At 39.5% G+C, this 27,543-nt stretch overlaps 2 protein-coding genes across 2 annotated transcripts; one reads left to right on the top strand and one right to left on the bottom strand.

Moving 5' to 3' along the window:
* Positions 1 to 110: 110 nt before the first annotated feature.
* LOC139735600 (uncharacterized) lies at positions 111 to 9,525 on the bottom strand. The gene is made up of 7 exons (XM_071646357.1): positions 9,488 to 9,525; positions 7,459 to 7,531; positions 6,476 to 6,688; positions 5,478 to 5,579; positions 3,885 to 4,748; positions 3,070 to 3,390; positions 111 to 256 (listed from the first exon to the last, which is right to left on the bottom strand). Exons 1-7 carry the CDS (start codon positions 9,488 to 9,490, stop codon positions 111 to 113), a joined length of 1,722 nt encoding a protein of 573 aa, XP_071502458.1. The 5' UTR covers positions 9,491 to 9,525.
* A 3,847-nt stretch (positions 9,526 to 13,372) lies between these two features.
* LOC139735625 (tyrosyl-DNA phosphodiesterase 2-like) lies at positions 13,373 to 22,004 on the top strand. The gene is made up of 5 exons (XM_071646379.1): positions 13,373 to 13,757; positions 16,812 to 17,394; positions 17,935 to 18,154; positions 19,435 to 19,602; positions 20,214 to 22,004. The coding sequence occupies exons 2-5, from the start codon at positions 17,075 to 17,077 to the stop codon at positions 20,517 to 20,519; spliced, it is 1,014 nt and encodes a 337-aa protein (XP_071502480.1). The 5' UTR covers positions 13,373 to 13,757; positions 16,812 to 17,074; the 3' UTR covers positions 20,520 to 22,004.
* Positions 22,005 to 27,543: the final 5,539 nt, after the last annotated feature.

The following is a 27,543-nucleotide window of genomic DNA, read 5'->3' as shown; positions in this document are numbered from 1 at the left end:
TAGTAGTAGTAGTAGTAGTAGTAGTATAGCAATTATAGTATAGTAGATGTAGTAGTAGTAGCAATGTCAGTATGACCAAGGGAACGGTACGGTGACGGCCATATCCCCTTTTAATAGTTATTATTAGCGTCTTGAACGCAAACGGCATAGCCTCTAGATTCGAGTGCACATGGGAAGCTGCTGAACACCAGCATCCCGCCGACCTCTCTGGCCGCCATGCATCCCGGGACTCCGTTGTTAGTCTCCCATGTAGGGTCTGCAAACGAAATAAAGTTTAATGCGAGTAAACATTGTGTACATAGGACTATGGGGGGGGGGGGGGGGGGGGGGGGGGAAGGATTAGAAATAATGATAATGATTTATAGTCTTGTTGATTAACCAGTAGTCTTTTAGTGTTAATGCTGCTCTCAGAACGAGTATTGTTATCACTTCATAGTGTGCGTACCACTCCTCCATTTATTTTGAGCGCTGCACTAAAAAAGTGGAAGTTTACTGCACCGCATCAAAAGTGAACAACTTCTCGATGTACTCCAAAAGCGTAGGCACGACGGCATAATACAAAGAGTTCGTTATTTTTATGCGGAACACCTGTATGTTTACGGAAGCGCGCCAGGTACATGACCCTGTTGTTGCAAAGCATTATGACCCTTTGAAATGAGGCATGTTTTACTGTCACTTGGTATGGTATGGTATGGTAACGGTACGCATTGGAATAGTTCGTTTTGCCTTCTAGCGCTCAAAAGCGAACCAAAGCGAACCAATTACACCATACCATACATTTTACCACATCCCATGCCAGATTTGGATCGTTCGAGCGCTCTGTGGAGAAAGCCTCCTACTCATGAGTTATTTTTGAACTCCATCTGCAGTCAGAGGGTTTTCATTTTGGCCTGAATTCACGAAGGTGCTCCCAGGTACAATTCTCGGTATCGCCAATATGGCAGAAAACTTCTGCTGAAGAGCCCTGTTACAGCTGCTAAATGTGGGATTCCTCGACGCCATTGTCAGTTCCGGTTGTCCCAGTTTCCATACGATGCAGTTGAGTTATTTGTCTGTTTTTACGTTGTTACTCCTTTTTTTCTTGGGTATAATTCAGCTTTAAAAGAGTTGAAAGTTTCTAAAGTTCACTGATTTGCGGTCATGAGAGTCATGGTTCACATCTTCAAGACTTTAATGTGCTGTTCACATGGTGGAAAGCGAAGAAATTCTCAACAAAAATACTCCTGGATAAAGACAGGACGTGACCTGAGCGCATATTCTGCAGCCAAAACCTTGAAAACCGGGGCAATTGTGTCCTCTGGGCTATCCCATAATGCATCTAAAACGCTGCTCTGCGCACGGCACCTATTGGCGGTACCGAGAATTGCTTTCTACGCTCTTTTGATTGACACCATGGTTTCAACCATGAGGAATTTGTATGGAGCGCCAAGCGTCGCATGGCCTATTTTGTTACAAAATCAGTCATTTCGTTATGAAGTTATCCAAAATCCAACATTCGGAAAAGTTTTTCTTCGAATGTTTTCCGACAATGAAGCCGAAAACTATTCTTGCGCAATTTGTGCGAAGTTTCCGCGACGTATGTGCGAATGTCGTGTGTATCATTGCTAAAGTACAGCATGTTACGTACACGAAGAACACGCGACGGAAATGCGAACAACGAAAAATTTTCAATAATCATGGGAGAAAATGTACCCAAGGAGAGGTGGAAGCTGTCTTGAGTTGAATTTTTTCTTTCCTCTATTTCTCCTTTCTTTTTCTCTCATTTTTCTATTGTGTGCTTGCCTACATTTTTTTTCCTAGGACGTATCTCCACTAGTAAAGCATATGATCTTTTTTTTTTTTTTTTTGCAGGTCCTTCAACACATAATCTCTATACTTCAAATGAAATTTTACATACTTTAGATTAATTCTAACTGTATTCTGCGATTTTTTTTTTGTGTATATCAAACATTTCTTTCTCTTTGCTAGTCTTTAATTTCTTTTGTTACTATAGTTGTTAATAATTGTTTGATGTTTAGGTGTATGCTACGATTTTTATTTGTAGAAAACGTATAGGTCATACATCCCCCAAACGTGCGCTAAACGTTTGCGAGAATGTCTCAAAAGGTACGCGAACAGTTTGCGATTACGTCGTAAAATGATCGGAAAAACTTCGCAGATTTCGCGTAACATACGCGAGACATTCTCCAAAGTTTCGGAGTCTGTTTGCGGTTTCACGAACATTTTGCGAACATCGCGCGTGTCTTGCGAAGCTCTTGCGCATATGACGAGGCTTTAAAGACACTTTCGAGAACAATTCACGAACAAATCACGACCAAGTGTGCGGAAAAGGTTCGCAGAAAATTTCAAACTTTTTTGAAATTATCGCCGAAGTAAAAACGACATTCGCGAACAATTGACGACGCTTCCGAACCCTCACGTTCGTTTGGCGATCTTTTGCAGACCAAAATGCGAATGCTGGATTTTGCCATTCGCGTCCTTCGCAAATCGTTCGCGTGCTCCGTGAAATCCCACCCTAACGAAATAGGCCATGCGACTCTTGACGCTCCATACAAATTGTCCTTGGTTTAAACCATGGTTTCAATATTGTACCACCTTCGTTAATTCAGGCCATTTTGTTTCAACAGGTCACGCACCTGGATGTGGTCCACAGTCTTCTATGGGGCGCCACAGATGCAGGCTGCTAAGGATAAACTATGTGATATGCCACTGGCTTCCTTGTTAAGCTTACTATATCATATTATTTTAATGTTTTCCAGAATCCACTTCTAATTGTTTTCATTATTCACAGAAAAAAAAAGAATCCTCGTGTTTATTTCATTTCGTGTACGAATGGGCTACATGCAAGTGAAGTCTCCGAAATCTTCATTTTTATTCGGAAGTAATTAAGACTATCAGTGAAGACACATTTGGCATATAGTGATATTAATTCGATCTTAACCCGTTCCATACTGAATTCTGAGATCCCCAAAGACTTATTACACGCTGCACCAGGTTCCTGTAGGGAACAGGTTAACTTTAAAGATTGACTTAAATTGTTTGTGAAACGCCCCGTAACACTGCGCTCACCTGATCCTGAATAGACGGAACTAAACGAGACACCGTTGCCTTGTGAAGGCTTTCCACACAGCCAGTCACCAAAGGCCACCGTGGTCCACTGCTGGAGAATCCAAAGCCAACAGCAAGAACAGTCCAGCCAGATATAGAACTCCGGATCGCCGGCGCTGGAGCCGCCACTGGCATGGCTGGAGCTGCCGCTGCCGCTGCCGCAGTGGTGACGGACATCATTGATGAGCGAGAGCAGGTACGAGTCGCTATGGGGCATAGGCAGATGCGTGTTGCGCTGATCACAAATGACGCGAGCCTGCGCGGATGTTCTATTCACACAGTCTGCGTGAGATTGATGGCAGGCGGAATAAATTTAAAAAGAAGGAATTCAACCGGATGCATCAGAAAAGGAAATCCACCTGTTTATCTACCTACATGTAGCCTTATTCTATGTATTATATTATACATAAAATTGATAGATTGTTTTATGGAAGGATAGATAGATGGATAGATGGATAGATGGATAGACAGACAGATAGATGGATAGATAATTAGATGAATAGAAACATGATGTGTTGAAGTATTTGTGTAAAGCCCAGCATTGGCAAAATTGTGTTACATCCATTTATTTCGCAAGAAACGGCAATTATCATTATCATTTCCATCATCATTTATATGATTATACCATCATTATTGCCATTAGAATATTCATAAGCAAAGAGAGAGAGAGAGAGAGAGAGAGAGAGGCACGTTTTGATAAAGAGAGAGGAAAGAAGGGTGGCGAAATAGAAGAATTAGTTATTTCTGAATATAATTGCAAAAAAAAAAGTTTGCACCTGGCAACATTGGCTTAGTCGACATTGCGTTGTTGTCATCAGGAGATTCGGTTTGTGTCTGCATTTCCGTGCCGATGGTTATCGTAGATGAGAGAGAGTTTTCTTCAGTTTCGGTCCCGATGATGTCTGTAGTGATCTCGTCAGTCTCGGCTGTGATCGTCAGCAGTGAGGTGAGGATTTCGACGTCCCTGTGAGTCGTTGTGCGGTTCGTGACAGACGGCGTTGTTTCGATATCTCTCTCCGATATCGACGGAACCGTCGTCGAGAACACTTCGCTCCCTATCTGCAAGCTTGTTTGTTGTTGAGACGATTTCGTGGTTACGTTCAGCAGCGACAAATTATATGCCTCAGTTTTCGATGTTATATCGATGTCCTCGTAAACTGTCATCGTAGTCACAGTATAATCAATGTCTGCGTCTGTTGTCACGGGCTGTGGCGATGAAGCATTGCGATCCTCCCCCATTGTTGTGGTCGTCGCAGTCGAGATGTTCGACAAAAGCGACGAGGTTTCATCTATCTCTGATGTCGTCGCTAGATCAGACGTTGCTATGAGGTCCTCTTTTTCGGTCATTGATTGCGCGGACGAGGAGAAAATTGTGTCCGTCAATGGCGTCACTGTGCTCGCGAGCGTCGGTTCGTTTACGACGCTCCTCTTGACCGTTGTCGACATCGCGGTTGAGGCATGTCTAGCATCTGTCTTCGCTGACGGCGGACGCTCATGATAGGTTGTTGCTGGACGCGTCTTTTGCGTCGACATTTTTCGGGGGCTGGTCAATCTCTCGTCAATGAAAGGAATCGACTGACTGGTTATGTCCGTCAAATCTGCCGATGTGCTCGTGGTTGGTTTTGCCGTTAAATTTGCAGCTGTATTTTGAGAAAGATAAAGAGAATGGAAAAAGAAAGAAAGAAAGAAAGAAAGTAAAGGGAGAGAGGGAGGGAGAAGGGAGAGGGAGAGCAACAGTGAGAAAAAAACAAACAAAATAAAGTGATGGAAGGAGAGAGGAGGTAAAGATCACGTATTAAAAGTTTTTGGCTAAAGTCTTTTCAAGCCGTTTCGACATCGTGTAGTAAGTATATATTATATATATATATATATATATATGTGTGTGTGTGTGTGTGTGCGTGTGTGTGTGTGTGTGCGTGTGTGTGTGTGTGTGTGTGTGTGTGTGCGTGTGTGTGTGTGTTTTTTCCTTTGATCAGTGAAAAAAGTCTTTCGTATACATTAAAACATTACCAAACTTTGTTGAAAGTATTTTAACATTGGAAACTTTTATTACTATACAATGTAGTATTCTTCATCGTTAGGAAAAGCAAACAAGATTTCAGGTACTTCTTATCTCTTTCTCACATTACTTGCAAATGTACACTTTGGCGATAACATCGTCGCGCCATCAAACATTCAGATCAAGATCTGGTAACACTGTTTCATGAAAATGTGTGAAACATTAAAATTACAGCGTTGTCTTCCATTATGTCACATTTAATCAAACGTGGTCATTTTTCTGTTGCTCTTACTTTATTCTTCTCTTATCTTTTTCAGAGCAAAAACCTTTAAATTGGCTTGTATATGAAAAGATGTCGTAACCAACTCACGTATCTCGCAGTTTTTCCCCGTGAACTCGGAGAGACAGCGACAGGTGTAACCCGTGACTGTCTCTTCGCAGTCTCCGTTCTTGCAGGGCTGTGTAAGGCAGTCTGGAATCAGCGAATAGAAGTAGGACTGTATAAACTCATGTTCTTTCTCATATAGTCATTATGCTGCCTTTCTGCTGACACGTGTTGTGTGAATAGGTGTGTGTTTAATGCTGCATAAAAACATATGAAACGACTCTCAACCAACTTCTCATCATTAGAAATAAACATCCATTATTTTGATAGCACAATCAGACAAGATTTCTTGCAGTGACTGCATCATACAGCCATGTCGGCGAGTCTGCCAGGTTAGGCGATGCGAAAAAAAAAAAATGTGCCGGAGAACTTCATTGCACAGATTTTTGACGGAAATGCTGCAGATTCATTTCTACTGCAACTGTATGTTTGCAACGTTGATATTATTTGTTGTTTGATATCATTATACCGCTTAACACCCGTATGATCATTATATTTACTGTTATACTTTATTTTTGGTCCATTCTAGCAATTTCAATAAACATCATTCACTGTTAGGATATGTTATTGTTCTTTTTTTATAACCACCAGCACTGCTGCTTGCAGAGCTTCATTTATCATCATTATTGTCATTTTCATACCCATACAGGAAAGTTGCTGTGTTTTTTTTTCGTCCGTGTCATCATTATCGAGATTATTTCCAATGCTTCATTGATATTCGCAACTGGCATTTTCATAATCACCATTTTCATTTCATTTCATTTCATCTATTCATTTATTTTAATCACAGCACATACTTCAGTCCGGAGACTGTTCTTCCGCAAGTCCGTGCGGATAAAATACGATATACCGGTAAATACATTAAAATGATTAAAAATAATGATCACAAACACAATACAAATATTCGTGCACAAGCCCAGACGCACAAGCACCAGCACATTTATTTTTGTTGGGTTTTTTTAAGTGTTTTAGTTAAGCCTTACGCGGGATGCTGCAGATGTGGTAGTCGGTCTGAAATCGCGCGCACTCCGGCCCACGAGATGACGAGTTATAGGCCACACCCGCGTAACCACGGGAGACCAGCTTCGGGGTGAACTGGACGTAGGAACCGTTGACGCTTCTCACCTGACATCGACTGGTGACACCGAGCCCGACGTAGCTCGCATGGTAGCCCTCTCGACACGAGCTCGGATAGGCTTTAAGGACCATCAAAATTGTGATTGTTTTGAGGAGAACATTAGAAGTTTAAGATGATGTATGATTAGGGAGGGGGAGAGGGTGAGAAGGGCGAACAAAGGAGTGGCTCGATAAACGTTGAGTGAAGTGAGAGAGAAAGAAAAACAAACTAGGAAAAGTGATAGATAAATCCAGCGTTTGGCAGGAGGGGTGAATAATTGATAAACCAGATGCACATGAACGAACGAGGATGAAACACCTAAGACATCTGACTAAGCCGCATTTTGTAAAGCGGTGCATTGACAACGATAAAAAAAAGAAAGTGTTCCAAGTGCATAGAGACGTTGCTGTATACCATGCGCTGTATATGCAGAACGTATTATCATTATTACTATTATTATTATTATCATCATTATTATTATTATTAGTAGTAGTAGTAGTAGTAGTAGTAGTATTATCATTATCATTATTATTATTGTCATTATTATCATTATTATCATACCAGTAGCCTACGTTACCATGGTTACTACACACTAATTTCACCCCCAAAGAAAAAAAAATCAAACTTGGACGCACTTTAAAATCAGACAAGTTGCTGATTTCTGTATTCAATAGACAATACAGGGTTTGCAGTCCATGAAGCTTGTAAAAGAAAAAGAATAGTATAGTTGCTAGAACGCTCAAGGTGGATTAAGTGTTTTCATATTTCCATTTTTTTTTTATCAAAGCAAATCTATTAATTATTCAAACAAATAGGGAGCAATCAAGGCAGTCTTGTTTAACAAGTTACCTTCGATGAACGACGAACAGGTTACCATGGCAATGACGACAATAATCATTGTGATTCTAGCCCGAGGTTGATCCTGGGTAAAGAAAGGGCAATTAATTAAAAAAAGATTGCCATCTCCAACAGGACAAGGACTTGTGTACGACGTCGTGACCGTGAATATATGTTATTTTTATTACCATGGGTTTGTACATCCTTACAAATTCTATCTCATTATGGGGAACAGCGAAAAGTCAAGGCACCGCCATATCCAATGATTTTTCCGACGAACCGAAAAATTGCATGTCGCCCCAGCAATAATACTATTTAGAAACAACGTCAACACTCCTCAACTATCGACCAAGTCACTGGCATTATTTCACCCAATGTCTTTTTCAAGATTCAAGATTCAATATTCAACTTTATTTTTAACACTTGATACATATTATTTTTGTACTATTTGTATGTTTTTCATGTTTGTCTACTGCAAATTGTCATAAATTGTGATTTACTTTGTACTTTAGGCCTTTCCGCACCTGCCAAGTATTCAGAAGAACTGTCTGCAATATACACAAGAAAAAAAGAGGAAAAATGCAGTAATTTAGATTGAAAAGTGTTCTAGAAGAGTGATGAATTCTAAAACAAGTTTTCTATGGGAATTATGTCAAAGAATTTACAAATTAATGAAATGTTAAGGAAGTAAACTTTTTTAATCCTTTGCATGCTTTTGAGTACAGATTGGTAAATAAATTCGATTAGTGAAGTATAGAACTGTCCTTGGCACAAAAAGGTTTAAAGGTGTAGTACAGTTGTGGTTTAGATGGGGCTGCATAGTTTCTAATTGTGTGTGTGTGTGTGTGTGTGTGTGTGTTTGTGTGTATGTGTGCTTGTGCGTGTTTGTGTGTGTTTGTTTGTTGAGAAGCAATAATAATGAGAAACCTCTTCTGAAATATGAAAGAACATGTAATTCTTAGAGGATTTCACAGTTTATTTGATGCCGATTTCATGAAAATTGGTCTTGAAATAGCCGAGATATCCAAAAAGGCGATCCTAATAAAATGTGACAGGCCACGACTTTTATTATAATCTCTCTTTACTTAACCTTTTTTTTTCTGGAAATCTCAGTCATTTCAAAACCGATTTTCATCAAATAAACTTTCAATTTCGCTGTAATTGTGTGCTCTTTGACATTTCATAAAGTGGTTTATCAATATCTCGCAAAACGTTAAAAACTGAAATCTCACCTAAGTCAATACTATACCACCCCTTTAAATGTAAATCATTCATTGGAAGCTTTGAAAGCGGAAATGAGATTTTACACCAGGTTGAAGCGATACCAATATAATTGTATTTGATGAAACCGAATCCGGAAAATGCGTAGATATTTCGATTTAATATTAATGTGCTTTTGACTGTTTCCTCTATATGAAGGCATATTGTTGATGACAAAATCGCCAACGTGTAAGGTTTGAAGTTTTAAGTAAATTAATAATGAGCAAACATGGAAATGAAAAGAGCATGATTATTACGTTCACACTGTTTCGGTTTCAGTTTCTGTAGAAAGGTAATCGACTATGAAGTATAGGTCGAACGTTCTTCCGCAAACATATTCCTGGTCACGGATTCATGTTTTTTACCACTACGGAAATGTCATCATGGTCATGAAGATGTAGAATGATACCCTTACAGATGCGTTGATAATAACAATTGTTTTACAAACATTTGATCATGTTTATATTCATTGTTATAAGACAAATCAAATGTGGTTGATGGAATCTAAATTATTCCATCGAATAAGGCTCCATTTTTTTTTACCGGTCAACAAGGAACGTTCACAAAATAGCCAAATGTAAGATTTGAATATGTCCTAAATTTGAAATTCAACGTAAGCTTCTGTTTTTATCAGTAAATTAAGACAATAAAATGAAGATCGACAGAAACAAACAAGATAATCAATAAATTAATTATCAACTGAAATAACAACCTCAGTTACAAACTGTATATTCAACTGCTGAATAAGAAATGATCCCGTATACCTTCTCCTTTAACTTACCATTGATTTACGTCCGTTTGAAACGCATCCGTAGGTAAGAAGAGACTTCCTCAAACAATAACAAAAACGTTGGTTTCATTCATATTTTCTTTTCTCTATCTCTATTGAATATTTCTATATAACTAATCGCCATTAAAACACAAGTTGTAGTACTTCTTTCAACGAATCGCTAAGAAAGTAATATCAAACGTCCTCAGAGCGCTTCCTATAAATATTACAGCTCACCTCCACATAATAGTCACACCCTTTGTGTGTACTGTATTATGACTTCATCCGCCGCTATTCACCGTTTGATGTCAACTATTTTTATTACCAGAACTCCTTGAGCATCCGATAATTTCACTCTCCTTCGAGGAGCACTGCATGCGCATGCGCAGTCCATTACACGAGCAAAGAAGCAATCACGTGGTTTCCGTCCATCGCGACAACGTATTTTACTGAGTGCATGCACAAAGTCAATAATTATGAAACAACAACAAAGCAATATTTTGATGACCTTCCTACACGACAATTGGCGAGTAATTGTAATGAATTTGACCGCAATGTTTTCTCTTCCGCCCTATACGTACTGTTCCTTATTAAATTCTAGGCTGTAATGAAAATCATCCCTGGGTTTTTCATTTCATTTCGTTAATTTCATTTCCAACAATGCAAAACATTTTTATACACAAAATAACACAATATCAATACAATATAGTAACAAAGAAAGATACATTAAGTTAACAATACTGTAACGAATCACGAAAGCAAATGAAAATTGAATTCAAATTAAAATTTTCTGAGTGTGTGTTTTCTGTTTGTGTCGGTGTGTGTATGTGTGTGTGTGTGTGAGTGTGCTTTCATTCTAAAATTATCTTTACTTGCTATACGGGATTAACTCGGGACGAAATTATCACCTCATTGTCATGATAAAAATTGTACAAATACATTTTCCTACTTAATAATAATTACCATTCAAACGTAGAGTGAAACATACAGTGGCATTCCGTATATCATCACGGATAATAGAGCTTGATTATGACTTTTAAGAGTAGGCCTAGAGTTTGGATTCTGAGAAACATGACACTTTCGCTGATTTTCAATAAATTCTGAAAGAAACTCAAAGAGATTTTGTGGAATTTTTAGGTATCAGCCATACTTCTGCGAAGTAGCGATTTCAGACATAATCTAGTAGAAAAGAAGGCAATATGACTTGTCTCAGTTTCAGGTCAGTTCAATCAAAAATTTATTTTAAACAGATCGCAAGGAAGTGAGATGAAATGACGATTGTAATGAAATCACTCGGTAATCAATGATAACAATAATAATGATAATGATAATAATAATAATAAGAACAAGAGGAGGAGGAGGAGGAGGAGGAAGAAGAAGAAGAACAATGATAAAGATAAGAGCTTATTTACCCAGGCTAGCCTCTTCAGTGTCGCCACAGTTCTACCAGAGGGCCCTTCCATTATCATTACCCCGCGCAGCGTTGCAAGGTTCTCATTTATACACTCGTATGGGTCGAGAGGGACGTGGTGGGTAAAAACATCTTGTCCAAGGACGTAAGCGCTCGGCGGGATTCGAACTCGGGTCCTCCGATTTGGAGTCGGGAGTCTTATCCACTATGCCACAGCGTCCGGGGCCGTCCCCAGTATCATTTGAAAGGAATAGGCTTGCTATAATAATTAAAGGTACGTTTAAAATGGTGGGATTCACCAACACACACTTCTTGTAATGTGCAGGTCCCTCACGAAAAAAAAAAACAACAACAAAACAAACGTAATATGATCAAGGAATGAATGGTAAGTAAACACATCTTGTCCGATACCCGGGTCCAATAATGCTAATGCCCCAGTCACATAGACATCCCGGATCACCCCGGACCACCCCAGATCTGATCCGGGGAGAGATCCGTGTTGACGCCGGGAGGCCAACACGGCAACTTTTGGAGGTCAAAAACATCCGGCGTCATCCGGGGATTGCCGTGTTTGCAGAGCAATCCGGGTGGACCGTGTGGCTGCCGTGTAGATGCCGTGTTGATCCGTGTAGCTGCCGTGTTGATCCGAGTAGATGCCGTGTTTGTCCGTGTAGACGCCGTGCTCTTCCGGCCTTATCCGTGTAGCTGCCGTGTTGATACCGTGTGTACAGTCATACCAAAATCTCGGATCTCCCCGGATCTCCCCGGACATGCCGGACGTCCCCGGATTTCCCCGGATCACCGTGTAGATCCTTGAGCATCCGTGTTTATATGTGACTGCGGCATAAGGCCGTGGAAATCTGAAGGGATTCAAACTCGCTGTACCTCCAATTGTTAAAGAGAAGGAGAGAGAGAAGTCAATATGAACGAATGTATATAATTACATAAATACATCTATGGAATCTCATAGCCCATTACACAAATATGCCCTTTAAACACTGGTATTGACACTAGTATTCACAGGAATTGGGCTCATCAATAAATCATAACGCAAACATTCTATTCTTCCGTGGCTGGAGACCACGCCACGTAGACCATAAGGAAATCCATTTCCTGTCGGATTCTGGAACGTCCTTAGTGTTTGCACGGGACCCAACAAGTTGTCGCCAGCAGTGACTTAACAATCAGGAAATGACTAAAAAATTCCATGTGACCTGAAAGTTTGACGATGGAAGCCATCGTTTTATCCCGATTGTATTTTCTCTTCTCTCTCTCTTGAGGACACAAAACATGATTTATGGACGTTCATAATAGAGAGCCCTACTACTGTAATTATAAATCCAAAGTCCGAGCTAACGGAAGGTATTAATTATCTGCTTGCCTACAAAAGATGTTATGACTCTAAGCTGGGTTCATACCCTTTCCTTTGCGTTTCCTATTTCATATCAAATATCAAAATCGGACGATATATTCATCTTGCAGTCACGTAGGCTTTAAGAAAATTTACTATTGGCAGGAATGATTGAATGATGATGAATACAATACATGATATCTCTTAGAATAATAGAAATCAAAATCGTAATTGCTATTATAATGATGATATTCAAAGTATGGTGATATAACGATAGTGATGACGGTTATCAGCTATGATTATGACAACAATGATAATAACAAAGATGGTTTATAAGAGAGAATGAATAAATACAGATTGATGAACATTCCGTCCAAATGCAGGTTTTCTTTTCTACCATCAAAACTCTATGCTGGTTAAAGGCATAATTTACAATTTGCAGATGAAACAAAAACCTGGCATTTGCTTTAATAGTTCTCAAGTGTGGGTTAGGGATAGAAACACCCACTGTAAAAATTTGAATCCGTATAATCGATGTTGAGTTTTGTTAGATACACAAAATAAGAACAATAGTTATAATAAAAAATGTTCCCAGACTAAATTGTCTTCAGTTATGGTTTATTGAGATAAATACTGATATCTCCTGATATGATAGACTTTATTGCAAATATGTTATATGGTAGGATGTTTTGTGATACAACAGATCGTATACACATATGCATCAAATGTGATATCTTGATTTTTTTTTTAATCATTGCTCTCAAAGGTAAATGGGAACTTTAAATAGGGAATACCCCCTACACCCCTTGGAGTCGGGGGAGGGATGAAGGAGAGGAGCGGGGGGGGGGGGGTTGCTGCAGAATGATAAATCATCCCGCTACGACATCATGTGATCACATTTAACTTTTTCAGAGTCCGTACTTTGGACTTGCTACATTGTTCATTGTCGTCGACCATTTTTCCCTCTTGTGGAATCGGTTAACATGCTTCCGTTTGAATGGATCTATAGCGTGCGTGGGAAGAAGAAGAAGAATAAAAAATGTTATTTACCAGACCATACACTCCTTCGGCATCTTTTGTTGTATTCATCCCCCCCCCCCACACACACACACACACGCCTACGGATCACACTGTATAGCCAATTCAGAGAAATCGTCGAGCGTAGCGCCAAAGAAAACACACAAAAAATACACATTATGGGGAAACTAAATTACTCGGAGTTTTCTGCGTAGACAAATTCCCCCTAGCATTTAACCAGGGAGGTGATCTCACCTCCCTGATTTAACACATGATACAATATTAGTTGTGTTATCAGCACCAGTAGCGAATGATTTGACGAGAAGGAATGCCGTTTTTTGTCCAAAGCAGTGTGCGATTGAGATCTCTTCAACACACACGCCCGAATGCGTGTAGGCTCACGACGTGACTGTATGTATGAACTTACTGAGAATGTCCACCAACGCATGTATTTTGGATTGCAAGAAAAATACAACTTGACTCGACCCGACTGTTCGAAACACGTGAGTACTAATTGTCTTGCGTTTTGCTTCTCAATATTATCTTTGGTATAGTTATATAGGTATACCTACTGAGCGTGCGCTTAATAAACAAAGTAGCGTAATCATATTTTTCGTTAGCATATAGCAGCCCAACGTATATCATTTATGCTCTAGGCCTTGTCAGGCGCTTTGAGTTGCATACGACATACGACAGTACGAGAATTAATACAGGCGATAGAAGGTTTGCTTCTTATTTTGTAGATGTAACTTGGGAGAAGACTTGGCATTCATGTGTATCAATTTTAAAGTCCAGATTTTTAGACTTTCAGCATGGAAAAAGACCTGACTAACGATAAACAGGGTGTTAAAAGGGGTTAATGACTTGTATTAAATTATCCTTCTCATATACGTATTACATGATATATATATATGTATATATATATACATATATATATATATATATATATATATATATATATATATATATATATATTTATACGTATATTCAGTCTAGGTATATAAGTGTTGAGATTTCACATATTGGCTCCTCGATGAAATTAAGAAACAAACCGGTAATACAATTGTGGCCAACAAAGCATAAGTTATTTCGACTTGAATTTTCGGCGTCCTACCCCTTCTTTAGGAGTCTTTTACGACTCCTGAAGAAGGCGTCTTCATACATACATATATATAAATATATATATATATATACATATATATATATATATATATATATATATATATATATATATATATACATATATATATATATATATATATATATATATATATACATATACATATGATATGATATGTAATACGTATTGTATATACATAATTACACGATGCACGCATGCTTTTGTCTTCATAAGTCCCATTAAATTTCATGGGAAAGGTGAAACCTCTGTGGCGGTCCTTCAGACGGTAATTCTGATGCATTATGAAACGTAAAGGTCATACACAGAGGAACCCTACTAATGTAAAATGCAAATTCTTGATTTTTTCCCCAGCTATGATATGTTGTCATATCCTTGACGCCTGAAACTTGGAGTGTCAACATTGACATTTGTTGGGTGTCTGAGTGGATTCGTTCCGAGTGTAAATTTACACTTATTTCCATTTTCATGATAACCGTGGCTGAGAGGTGAACTTGTAAAATAATTATCTAAATTTGCCTATACCCCCACTGAGATTCAAGCCCTATTCAAGATATCAATGTAGCCTACATACACGTATATAAATATGACTGCTTGTATCATAATAGTTGTCGTCAATGATTAATATTAAGGTTTTATCATTAGGTTCCTTCTCTCACTTGGCATAGTACTTGCACATCCGCGTTTTAATAACTAAAATAAAAGTTGAGCCATAGCCGGAGATTTTTTTTTATCATGTCCCCAATCAATCTCAGGCCACGACATAATTATAACGAAAGGCAGATTCGCGAACAAATGACAGGACAAGAATAGGGCCTTTGCGACCTACTTATAGTTTTCATACTAATTTCTCTGTTCAATTTGCTTTGTTGGTTTATTTCATTTTTTTTTAATTCTGTCTGTGACTCATTATGACTATACTTTCGAGCTGACTGTAATAACAACGTTATTGTTATCGGATTCGTGTTGTTTTTGAGGTAAATTGAGCGCGAACTTCCTCTGGGATACGCTTAACCCCTTATGTGGTTTGAGTGGCGATAGGTTAATGAACCTCCCTATAGAGTTCTGCACACAATCCCGAGTCCCTGACACAGAAAGTGTTAAGCACCAGAGGCCCGGAATGAGTGCATGTTTTGAATTTCCGCAGGCCAAAAGATGCAGAAAAACCTACATGATAATAAATATCCATACTTTCCAGGAAATAGTATACCTACGTAATACATGTGATATGTAACTATTGATAGGCATGGTAGGCGGGGTTAGTGTGTCAATATTTTATCCAGATGTCTTTGTTTTTCTGTCTTTCATGATCCAATATTTGGATTTTGATGTATAGTTTTTGATGAAGTGCTCAAAGCCTATATCGACTGTCTAAACCCTCTCCACCACCACCCCTTTCATATTTTGTAGGCCTGTGTGTGTGTGTGTGTGTGTGTGTGTGTGTGTGTGTGTGTGTGTGTGTAGAAGGGGTGCATTTTTATGATGGAATGTCTCCTCGTCAAATTTGCATACATTAAAGAATAAACATTAATCTACTCTAAAATTTTATCAATTCGATAGGAAAGAAAACATATTCCCTGTGGAACAGTGCAAACATGATCAAAATCGGATAAGAAATAAGGAAGTCAGACGAAATTTTGAAATTTAAATTTGTTCTTTGTTCTTTTTTTCGGAAAGCACTTCCTGATTAGCCCTTATGAATATTCAAGTCAGCAAGTTGATGATGTCATGCTCTCACAATTTCTTATTCATTTCATAAACAGAAATGACAAAAATCTCATATTTTAGCTGTATGAATATAAAACTTGCCTTAAAACCACCAAAAATAAAGAAGTTGGGAAATGTACAGGAATATGCTTTTACCTGTATCTTTTATGCGATTTTTTGTCGTTTTTTGGAACGTTTTGCAAGGAATTTTTCGGTCTGAGTACTTTGGGTGGATTTCCTCTTTAACGATCAGTGATTAATAATTCGTGAAAGTATGCAACAGGAAAAATTGTCATGAGTATTGTCATTTTCAACCAAGGCATCCAATAAGGGCATTGAATTAGTATCAACCATTTCGGTGTCAGTGACTTTGGACAGTGTGCACAATGCTGTGGGGTGTTCTGTACCAATCGGAACTCAAAGTATGCAAAATGTTAATAGAGAATATAACGTCTTTGTCCTTCAAACGGAGGTCCAGATTTCTTTCTAACCATCACACGCTGTAGTACTCTTCTCATCCAGTAGATACTGCATAGTAATTTTTTAAAAATTCCAAAGCTTTTGAATGGATTGCCGAATTTTCCTCCAACTTTCACTGATGTGTTCTACTGATATTGTTGCATTCGTTCAATCCACATGCATAATTATAATGGTGAACCTGTCCTTTAAGTGCAACCTATTATTCAGTGTGATTATTCATTTGTCCACGCAGGTAGCGTCCTTCTTAGCCCCGTAGTGTGGGCAGAGATATTGGCCTACGTACTGTATCTCGTGGAAGAACAGGCAGGATGGATGCTGTGTTTATCTCTTGGTAGGGTGTCGATGGTGTTTGAAAAAAACACTTGAAACAAAACTCTCACACGCTAACAAACAAACAAACAAACAAACAAACAAACAAACACACACACACACACACACACACACACACAAACAAACAAACAAACAAACAAACAAAGCAAACCTATATATACTGCCATGGCGTCTACGAACGGTTCGGAAGTTCGTATACCCGAAGCCAGAACCTCGCCGACAAGGAAGAAACGGTCTGCATTGCTGGCGCCGCCAGAAGCCGGGCTAGTCCGGGACCCTCGCTGGAAGCGAAGTCCTTCACCTCTGAGGCGTGCAGCATCTCCAGCCCCTTCACGAGTTCCCCCGCTCGTAGAGGGCGCTGGTTCGCACCCCGTGACGTCACCAAAAGCGGAAGGCAATCTTCGCATTATTACATGGAACATGAATGGCCTAGACGTCAGAGACACTGTTGAAAGGGCGCAAGCCGTCTGCGATATACTAAAAGGGTGAGATATCATTAAAATATAAAAGGGCAACGGAAAGGGGGGGGGGGTGGTCCCCACACATTTAATTCACAAACTTTCTGCTGGTCAGCAAAAATTGAAAAAATGAAAACAAGGGAAGGGATGCAGTGTATGATCTCTTGCGACTTTGTTCCAGTTAACACGGTCAAATATTTTCTTTCATTTTTAATCATTCAAATTGCTATTCATTACTCTCTGTGTATCATTTTTTATATTACGTATTCATGCACTAAGGAAACCGATGAATATTAATAAATAAGAATTAATGATCAAATACTGGACAAAAAGTGAATCAAAAGAAAGAGCTATATTGTTGTTTTCGGTAAGAGTTAAGTGTATATTTCCATATTCCTGGAAAATGAATTCCACTTTAAGCACTGTAAATGTTTCTGTTATGTATTATTATTTTTTTTTAACTGTACACATTTACGAAGCCCTATAAAGAGAGAGAAAAATGAAAGGGCTGGGGTAACTTTCTTTTTTTTTTCTCCAACGTTTGGTTTCATCTTGCGGCTATCTCAGACTTTCACCCGACGTCGTGTTCCTCCAGGAAGTCGTCCCACGGACGCTCGAAGTCATCACCGAGAGCATGAGTGGTTCCTTCGGCATCGCCACGGGCGGAACGCTGAGCGCGTACTTCACCGTCGCGCTGATCAGAAAGACACGCGACATGGCAATCAGAAAGAGTCGGGTGCTGGCGTACCCGAACTCGCGCTCGTCTCGGAATCTTCTCGTTGTTCATGTAGGCCATGGCAATATCATCAGTATTCCCACCTTTCCTCTTTCATAAAAGGGAACTATCGCCTATTATAATGTGGATTGAGTGAATGTAGGCCATATAGAAGAGTAGAACTCATCAGTGAAGTTGGATGAAATCGGACAATCTGTTCAAAAGTTATGAATTGTTAAAGCTTTCATGTTACCATCGCTGGATGAGAAGAACACAGTAGTTTGTGACGTCACGCCATTGCAAAACAAGGGTATAAAGAAAATATAGCAAGAAATCCACAGAATGATTTGAAAAAAAAAATAAAAGAAAAATAAACATTCTTGTTACTGGAGTACAATGAATGTTAAGTGTAATATACATCATTCCCCCTGCTTTCCGGAAGGAGTAATTTCAATCAACTGCTGGCTTTCCTTATGCTAGAAAAAAAAAATGAAATTTTGCAGAATCCCCTTTATAATGTCTTAATTTGCATCGTTGTTCTGCTGTGATGTCATGAACTACTAAGTCCTCTTATCCAGCGATGACGGCTCTGAAACCTTAAAAATTCAAAGCTTTTGAACGGATTGTCCGATTTTTCTATATCTTCACTGTCTTCTATTAATATTGCTGCATTCATTCAATCAACATGTGTATTTGGAAAACTTTCCCTTTAACTTTCTTACCTGTCATTGGTGATATCAAGAATAGACGCAAAGTTTATATTTAGATCAGGGGAAGTCCAAACTGCTCCAAAATGGGCGGGGGGGGGGGAGGAGGAGGAGGGGGAGGAGAAAGCTATGACTTTTCAAACTTTTTTGTTTTCATGTCCTATATACAACATTAACACTGTGACGACAATCTCATACCAATAATTTATTTCCCCAACATAGAAACAATAACTTGCATACCACTCTAACAACTTTCGACCATGCCCATAAGCAGTGCACAGTCAAAGAAATTCCTAAAAAAGAAAGAAGGAAAGAAAGAAAGAAAGAAAGAAAGAAAGAAAGAAATAATTGCACGCATTTGCATGTTTGCTGTTTACTATGAATCGCAGTATGTCGATGACCATATAGGGGAATTCCCAATAGCGATATATAGTGGTTATTGTTGGTTTTTTCATTACTTTAAAACACCTGTACAACAACAACTTTGAGGTGATTCAATTTACGATTTCATACACGATCTTGGGAGACGTTGTTCTTGAATCAGGCTAAATTTCGTGCCGTTTGCAAAAGGGATATACGACTTTATCATGCGACTTGTATTTCTGAATCATCCTCTCTCGTGTTATTCTTCTCCACGTGCAAAAGGTTTGTTTCGAGGACGTTGAGCTAGCGTTGATGACGTCGCATCTCGAAAGCATGCCGTCCAATCGACCGGAGAGGATCCTTCAGTTCTGCCAGGTGATGCGGGAGATGCAACAAGAAGATCCCGACAAGATCGTCATCTTTGGTGGGGACACCAACCTCGACTATGAGGTAAGGATCGAGGCGGATTACAGCCACACTCTTTTACTTTATAGGTTCAGTTTCATTTCAATGTTTCTGATATATACATCTCAAAAGCAAAACGGAGGACTTCATCTTTATCAAGGGAAAGCCAAACGTTTTCTTCATGTTATGTCTTAAAGCAATCTTAGTGAAGCGATAGAAATCTAAACAAAAACGAACAAGGAAAATGGACCAACAATTGTGGGGAGGTTCTAGGGGTTTTTCGTAATCTACCAAGAAGAGAGCAGTAATTGAAACAAGTTGTAGACATTTTTTTTTCAATGATTGACAGATGATGTGACTGACAGAATCTTGGTTTGGAAAGATTTCTGTTGGCGTATCAATGTATCCTAGTTTATGAAGAAAAATATTAAACAAGTATTATGAAACATGATAATTATGATACATATCTTAGACATTCTATTGACGACATAAGTGATTATCCGAAGGTGTAATGAATCAATACATACAAATCAACATGCATAATGCATTGCATACGGCAAATGCTATTCTCAATAACTTCTAGACTACCAGTATACGGGTCTCTTGCTCGTTCGATGTCTTAAGATAAACATGCAATTGTGCAGATGGTATTGCAGGTGGCGCCGACAGGGGGCGTCCCAGCTGGTATTGTCGACCTGTGGGTGGAGTTTGGGCAAGAGGAGCGAACCAAGTTCACGAAAGACACCTCGGTCAACAAAAACGTGCAATCCCGAACCGGGACAATCCACAAACTACGACCGGACCGAGTCTACATGCGGCCAGCCTCGAAATCGGATCGGTGCATGAGAGTGACGTCATTTGGACTCATCGGGAAAGAGAGAGTTCCCGCTTGCAATAACAGATTCCCGAGCAACCACTGGGGAGTTATGTGTGACTTTGAGGTTGTGACAGAGAAGCATTGATGCTTGAGGATGGAAAAAAAAACAACTTTTCAGTGAGAGATCTTGGAGTCTTATCCTGACCAGCACGCAAATGCCACTTGTTTTAACAACACAACTCTCATCTCTCCCTCTAATCATGTGCGCAATCCAGGAGTTATCTTTTCCTCTGATGCAAGGGTGAGCACTCATGTTTCACAGATCTGCAAGTTAGCTAACTATCACATTTGAAAATTGTGGAGGATCAGAAAATTCATTGACGCTTCTACTTGCCACACAGCAGTCCGTACATTTGTCTTATCGCGACTTGACTACTGTAATGCTCTTCTTGGCGGAATCAGTCAGGCTGATGTGGATCGCTTACAGAGAGTACCGAATACTGCCTCTAGACTTGTGTACCATGTTCGTTCACGTTGTCATGCCTCTCCTCTCATACGTCAACTCCACTGGCTGCCAGTCAAAGCAAGAATATCCTTCAAGCTTCTCCTACTGGTCTACAAAGTAGTCAACAATAGAGCTCAAGAGTGCGTTGGGGGAGTGTCTGGTACAAGATTCTCACTCTAGGCACACTCGTCTCTCATCATCAGTTACCTTCACTCAACCACGATCAAACAAACTTGCTGGCGATGCAGCTTTCTCCTCTACTAACTGCTCCCAGGCTGTGGAATAAGCTCCCTCCTCTTCGGAAATCATCGCTAACACTGGATCACTTTAAACAAAATTTGAAGAACTGCTTATTCTGATATCACTAAATATGTACTGGACTTGTACTGTCGCTGCCTGGATTTAAAAAAGAGTGTATTTTATCTCCTATGGCGATCGGGGATGACATCTCATAACGCTTTGTATCCAATGGCAAAAGGCGCTTTAAAATATCAACTATTATTTATTATCAAGGACTGCATACAACTCTCTTCACGTGTTAAGGACGAGGGGCCTACCTTCAAATGCAGGGGTTTAAAAACCTGCAGAGCCCGGCCTCTGGAACAAAGACGTGCACGTTTAATAGGAAAGTGGTCCTTTGTAGAATTCTTCCGTCTCCCCATGGACCTAGCAGGTCCATGGTCTCCCTAATACTGCAAGTGATCGCACGAAGAAGAAAACAGATGGTCACCACGCGAGAGTCTTTGTAGACGCGTTCTAGTTTCTTGAACTTAATCGCTTCGAAATATTGGATCGCAATCACTTAGAAGACCTAGGGTTCTAGAAAATTTATCATGCACGATATATTTCACACTGGCAGCCGATGGGTAAGACAATAAATGCAGCAAATCCATTACTCAAAGTGGCAACCGCGTAACATATCTATCAATAGGTAACTTAATATTGAGTAAGAACGGTAGGTCAGTTGATTATTCTAAGCCTATGAATAATAATCACCATTCTTGATCATTGATAAATGTATTTTGGTTAAATAATCCATCGATTAAATCTTGAAGGCTTCCGTGGCGGTAGAACGTTGGGTGGTAGAAGGCTTAACGGTGCACCACATATTCTTTCTTTGGTATGTGAGGGGGTCCTGAAAAGGGCCTACCCAATCCCGACGTTTCGATGTTCCGATGTTCTCGCCGTTCCCTTGAGAACGGCGAGAACATGCTTGCCGAAACGTCAGGATTGGGTAGGCCCCTTTCAGGGCCACCAAATACCCTAGAAAGAATACGTGGTGCACCGTTAATCCTTCTACCACCTAAGCCATCGATTGTTGTGATAGTAATCATCAGCATCATCATCATCATCACTTTGATTTGTTATACAAATTTGTATCTAATAGCATGATCATGTTGATTCTGATAATAAGATGATGATAATGATGATGATTATTATAAATGAAGATGATAGTAAACATGCCAGCGAAGTAATGACAATAATATTATTGACAATGTCTAAAGGTCGTTGTTTTTATTTTTGCATTCGTTGTCATTTGTTTAATGTTATTACATCTATTTAATCATTATCACAACACTTTTATCATTATTACTTTTTCATCACTGTCACTATTCCCTGTAGGTTTCAATTTCAATCCGACACTTATTGCTGTGTATGTTACAGCAATCTCAGAAAATGCGTCCAGACATAACGAATATACATTAACTTGTGAATTTGTAATGCTGCTAACAAAAGGTAGTGGGGGCAGTGAACCTAATGATATTTCTGTAGTTCCACTTCCGGGTTTCATCAGCTGACAAGCAAAAAGGGGAAAAAAGGCCTTCAGCGTAGCACAAGGAATTAATTAAACTTTTTCTAAACAATCATTTTTGAATGGATTTCTGATTTTCCGAAAAAAAAATCACTGAATGCTGATACGAATCTTTTTGCATTCGCTGAGTTAATCATCGTATGCCAGGGGAAAATTACTCCTTTCATGTAAGATCTGAAAGGTTACAAGTATAATTGTGTCCGATTATGTGAAATTGACGCTGGTGATGACGAAAATTTACACTGAAGTATTGTACGTCTTGCTATTTGAGGTGTAACGTGTGTAACGCTTAATTCTCGAATTTTCTGTGACACTTGAATACTAATGGTATCACTGTTTGTTTTCCTTTTAGAGTCTTACCTGAGAGTTCTATAATAACAAACACAGAAAATAGATGACGATGATGATGATGATGATGATGTCGCAATCGTGACTTCTCTGATTTGCATGACTTCTCTGATTTACATAACACAATGCATTATCATCACACATCACTCTTTACTTGCGCTCGTTGTTTTTGAAACTTTCTGGCCTTTTTTTATCCTAATATGTTTGCATAAATCAGACATCATGCGTTAGAGTTTGTTTCAAAAGTTTTCCACCCAATCCGGTGACATACACATGAACAAATGACAAGTGACGCACCTGACATTAATAAAAACACATTAAAATCTAAACAATTTATTTCACGTGAGACGTCATAAAACAATACAATATTTTTTTTTCTGTTTTCCTTTTAGAGTCTTACCTGAGAGTTCTATAATAACAAACACAGAAAATAGATTTGTTTATTTTTTCTTTAAATTTGAACCAGAGAAGAAAATATTCAATATAAATATAAGCTGTGACTCCGACATTCACTTCATCCAGACAGCAATTTGTCTTTGATCCAATATTATTCCATCAGGGTATCTTTATCCGGTGTAAGACTAACAGGTGCACGTCACGAGACCGACACCCACGAGTCATACAGCCCACGAGTCGCACAACTCACGAGTCATACAGCCCATGAGTTATGCAGCTCACGAGTCATACAGCCCATGAGTTTGACACTAAGCTAACAAGGCCCACGAGACCGACACATTCAGCCCCGTGTTGTATCTGTTGAACTCTGGGCTGTTTTTACCTAGTGTCGAACTCGTGGGCTGTATGACTCGTGAGCTGTATGACTCATGGACCTGTTTTCAATGTCGAACTCGTGGGCTGTATGACTCGTGGGTGTCGATCTTGTGGGATGACCCCAGACTGACGGAACCGGCATAACAAAGAGCGGACATGACTGAGCAGCCAGAACCGCCGAATGTGATGACGATATCAACAGAAATGGATTTGACAAACAAGCCCTATCAACAGCTAACTGCCTATTCATCGTAACAGCATAATAAGTATCTACGACATTAACACCTGTACATGAAAAACACAAAGAAACAGAGAAACAAACAGCCAAATGATATTATACAAAACCAATGAGCACGCAGCTACGCCTTAACCTCATACCACATTTAGGATGCACGGGTTTCAACCCTTGTGTCACATGTTCACCCAAAGTGGTAACAGTGCCCTGTTTATTAACAGTACAAGTATGGTACATGCCGGTTGAGTGACAAATTCGTACTTTTACACAATAAATTGGCATCATTCAGTCATCGCGCACGACCATTCTTTGCACCTGTACTCAGTATCCTTTTGTAATCTTGCCATATTGTAATTCGTATCTTAAGCATTACTGATACCATCTTAATCGTCGGTAACCTGTAAGTTTTGCAATCAATTTACTCCTTTGCCAGTAATAAACGGAGTACTTTGGACTACCTTAAAACGACAGTCAATTTTGGCAAGTATGCAATAAATCTGGTACTAGGGGATAGATTGACACCTTGGCACTGACTATAATTTCTAAGGCGAATCAGAGCAATAGCAACGTTTTGACAGGATTACTTTCCCGCTCATAATAACAAAAAACAAACACACAAACATACTATTATCTCTAGCTTCGGGTGATAGATATTGGTTGTATTTAAAGAGATAATGGCCTTTACATGACTTCAAGAGTAGATGGCAATGAAAGATATGGAGGAGACGAGATGCAGGGGTTTGGACTAGGCAATGAACTTCCGATTTTCCGGACTGAGATCTTCGCAAGTCAGCCTGCGGTCGACTGGGATGCCTCCGCTTACACGCCGGAGTGGTCAAATCTTACATTCAGCTATAATAGTGTGGCTAATCACTTTCTTGACAATAATAAGATGAATGTCATTGACCTCGACCCCTGACCCTGAGAATTGACCTCTATCCCTCTTCGCACACGGGCAACACTTTCTGAATTCACTTGCATTCTTACCAAATTGTATACTGACTTGGCTCTCTAAAAAGAAAACGAAGGATAACTTAAAAATGGCATCTACAGGCATAATTCAGTGATCGTCGTTACTTTTGTCTTGTGGAGCATCGCCAAAACTTAGGCAGACAAAATACATCTCATTAAGCATACCTCAGCCAAGTATCAATAAACACACCGAGAGTCTTGGGGGGTTGTTTGTTTGTTTGTTGCGTTTTGCCTTGCTATTCCTAAATCATGTCAATGAGATCCAATGGCCTCACAAATGAAAATGAATTCAGTGTCCTATGGAGCGGAGGCATTAAAAAGGGCGCCCTCTAACAGTTATGCGATCACATCGTACAAAATTGATATTTGCACCATGGTACGACAAATGTATGGTACTTTTTTTTTCGCAGACTACACAAGAGTCATAGGAAATAACAGCCTTGTCTGCCTTTGTGCTGTATTACAGTATACACTTGTATTCACATCACATCAAGATAGCCAAATTTATAACAGCACTAGGCTGTGTCCTGCTTGTCATCGACGTCACTCGTGGTATATTTGTTGTTGCATGATTGTAATCGATAAGCGAAATTTGATTTCTTTGAGGGTAATATCAGCCGACAAACGTAGCCATCAATGACGACTATAATCTATGACGACTACACGATGGTCTACTGCCTTTTTCTGAGACGGATTAATGTCATACACTTTGACGGAATGGGATACACTCCATTCTAGAATAACCCCTTTTTCCGGTTAGTTGTGCGTTGGACGCATCTTAACACTGACCCTCAATGGCAACACGACACAATGTATTTAGAGACATTCCATACACTAACAATGTTTACCAGCATACATTTCTTGCGTGACGGAAACAGCAAAACGTCTTCATGTTTTAAATAGCGCCCTCACATGAGACGCAATACGCGAATGTGCACAAAGTTTCTGATGAGCAAGATTGGTGCAGTGTGCTTATTATATTCTCCTGTGACAGTCGTGCTTACAGTACATCGTTCTCGCTTATAAACTCTACAATATTCGTACCCAGTAAATGTTTCTATTCGCAGCAGTGACAATCTGTACACAAAAGCCATTCGTAACCGCAAACTAAATGTCATAACAAACAAACAAAATACACAGATAATCTTAAAGAACTGACAAATACATGTACAACGTAAATGAAAGGCCGCCTACTTCTGTCTGACAAAATCGGCTAAGAACTTGACTAACTCTAGAGAGAAAACGCAAATACTTCAATGAAAAAGAGACAAGTCGGATTTTTCAATCCATGTGTCATACACAACTAATACTGGTACACAACTTATGATACACTTACTATGCTTGGAACAATCAACAGATAATTAAATCAATAAAAAAAAAAAACCAACAGAAGCATGACACATTTCTTCAATCCCATCTGATCATGTAACCGCTCTTAACCCGCTGTGTGCTTAGAGTGCTGATTGGTACAGAAGACCCCATAGCATTGTACACACTGTCCAAAGTCCCTGGTACAGACAGGGTTTAAGCACCAGATGAGAAACTGAGGAGTCCAATATTTTCTCGGCCACTTTCGGTATCTCGGAAGCAACATTAGCATTTTTCTCTTATTTTTTTTTCTTTCTCACTATATACACTGTACCAGTATGTCGTCTTCATCTGAATCTCGTTGAATTGTAACCATGGAAACATAACAATGTACATAAGACTCCTCCGTCCTCCCTTTGCATTCCCTCTCCTAACACACATACACATACACGTACACACACGTACACACACACGCGCGCGCACACACACACACACACACACAAACACGCAAAGTCATTCACGCACAAACAAACGCATCATAAACACTATACACATCACGATAATATGCACTTACAGTACGTTGATCGTGCTACGTCAAGACGAATGTCACCAACATAACAAGATCAAAAGTGAAACTGTCGATAATCAGATAAAAATAGCATTCTCCCTTTTCTCGTTCTTTTTCATCGCCGGTATGATACACATAATATGAAAATACAACAATTATTATATTGATCAGAATTCCACCTTCGCACAAAGCATGATACAATAGCCTTCACAAATACACCTCTCTTATAACAGCGAGTGGCGGATGGATACAAAAGTACTTGGTCCTGATTGGGGGATAATTTTCCACGAGTTGTCGACAATAAAACTGCCAAGAATCAGACATCTTCAAAAATATTGTTAGAATGACGCTTACAATGGCACAGCCTAAAGGTGCTGACTGCATGGAGAGTTCATTGAAAAATCAAACGTTCTGGTAATCGCCTTGGTTGTATACGACATGCGACGCGACTTCGATTTGAAAGTTCAAAAAATAGACAGCGAGAGCCGATTTGACGCCGCCGCCTTGGCCAACGCAGGCAAAAAGACGAAAAATTGGGCGTGGATCACACCGAGTATGACACGACTTTATGGCTGTTCTTTCACTTGGGTAAATAGCACCTCTAAGTCAATGGATAGGGAGCTTTAGGTTTCCGACGCTGATGTTTGAG

The sequence above is a fragment of the Diadema antillarum genome, unplaced genomic scaffold (assembly GCF_040938485.1).
Source record: "Diadema antillarum isolate AM-2024a unplaced genomic scaffold, OU_Dant_1.0 seq00000586_RagTag, whole genome shotgun sequence".
Lineage (NCBI taxonomy): Eukaryota > Metazoa > Echinodermata > Echinoidea > Diadematoida > Diadematidae > Diadema > Diadema antillarum.
The sequence above is the reverse complement of the archived record's forward strand: the minus strand, read 5'-3'. Positions and strand labels throughout refer to the sequence as shown.

Bases quoted from the DNA above. Each gene is read 5' to 3' on its own strand.
- LOC139735600 (XM_071646357.1), bottom strand. The intron at 6,689-7,458 runs GTAACTTGTTAA...TGGTCCTTAAAG, and splicing joins CTGTTCGTCGTTCATCGAAG to CCTATCCGAGCTCGTGTCGA. The intron at 5,580-6,475 runs GTAAGGCTTAAC...CGCTGATTCCAG, and splicing joins CCACATCTGCAGCATCCCGC to ACTGCCTTACACAGCCCTGC.
- LOC139735625 (XM_071646379.1), top strand. From the start codon at position 17,075: ATGGCGTCTACGAACGGTTCGGAAGTTCGTATACCCGAAGCCAGAACC. The intron at 18,155-19,434 runs GTAGGCCATGGC...CACGTGCAAAAG, and splicing joins GGAATCTTCTCGTTGTTCAT to GTTTGTTTCGAGGACGTTGA. The intron at 19,603-20,213 runs GTAAGGATCGAG...ATGGTATTGCAG, and splicing joins ACACCAACCTCGACTATGAG to GTGGCGCCGACAGGGGGCGT.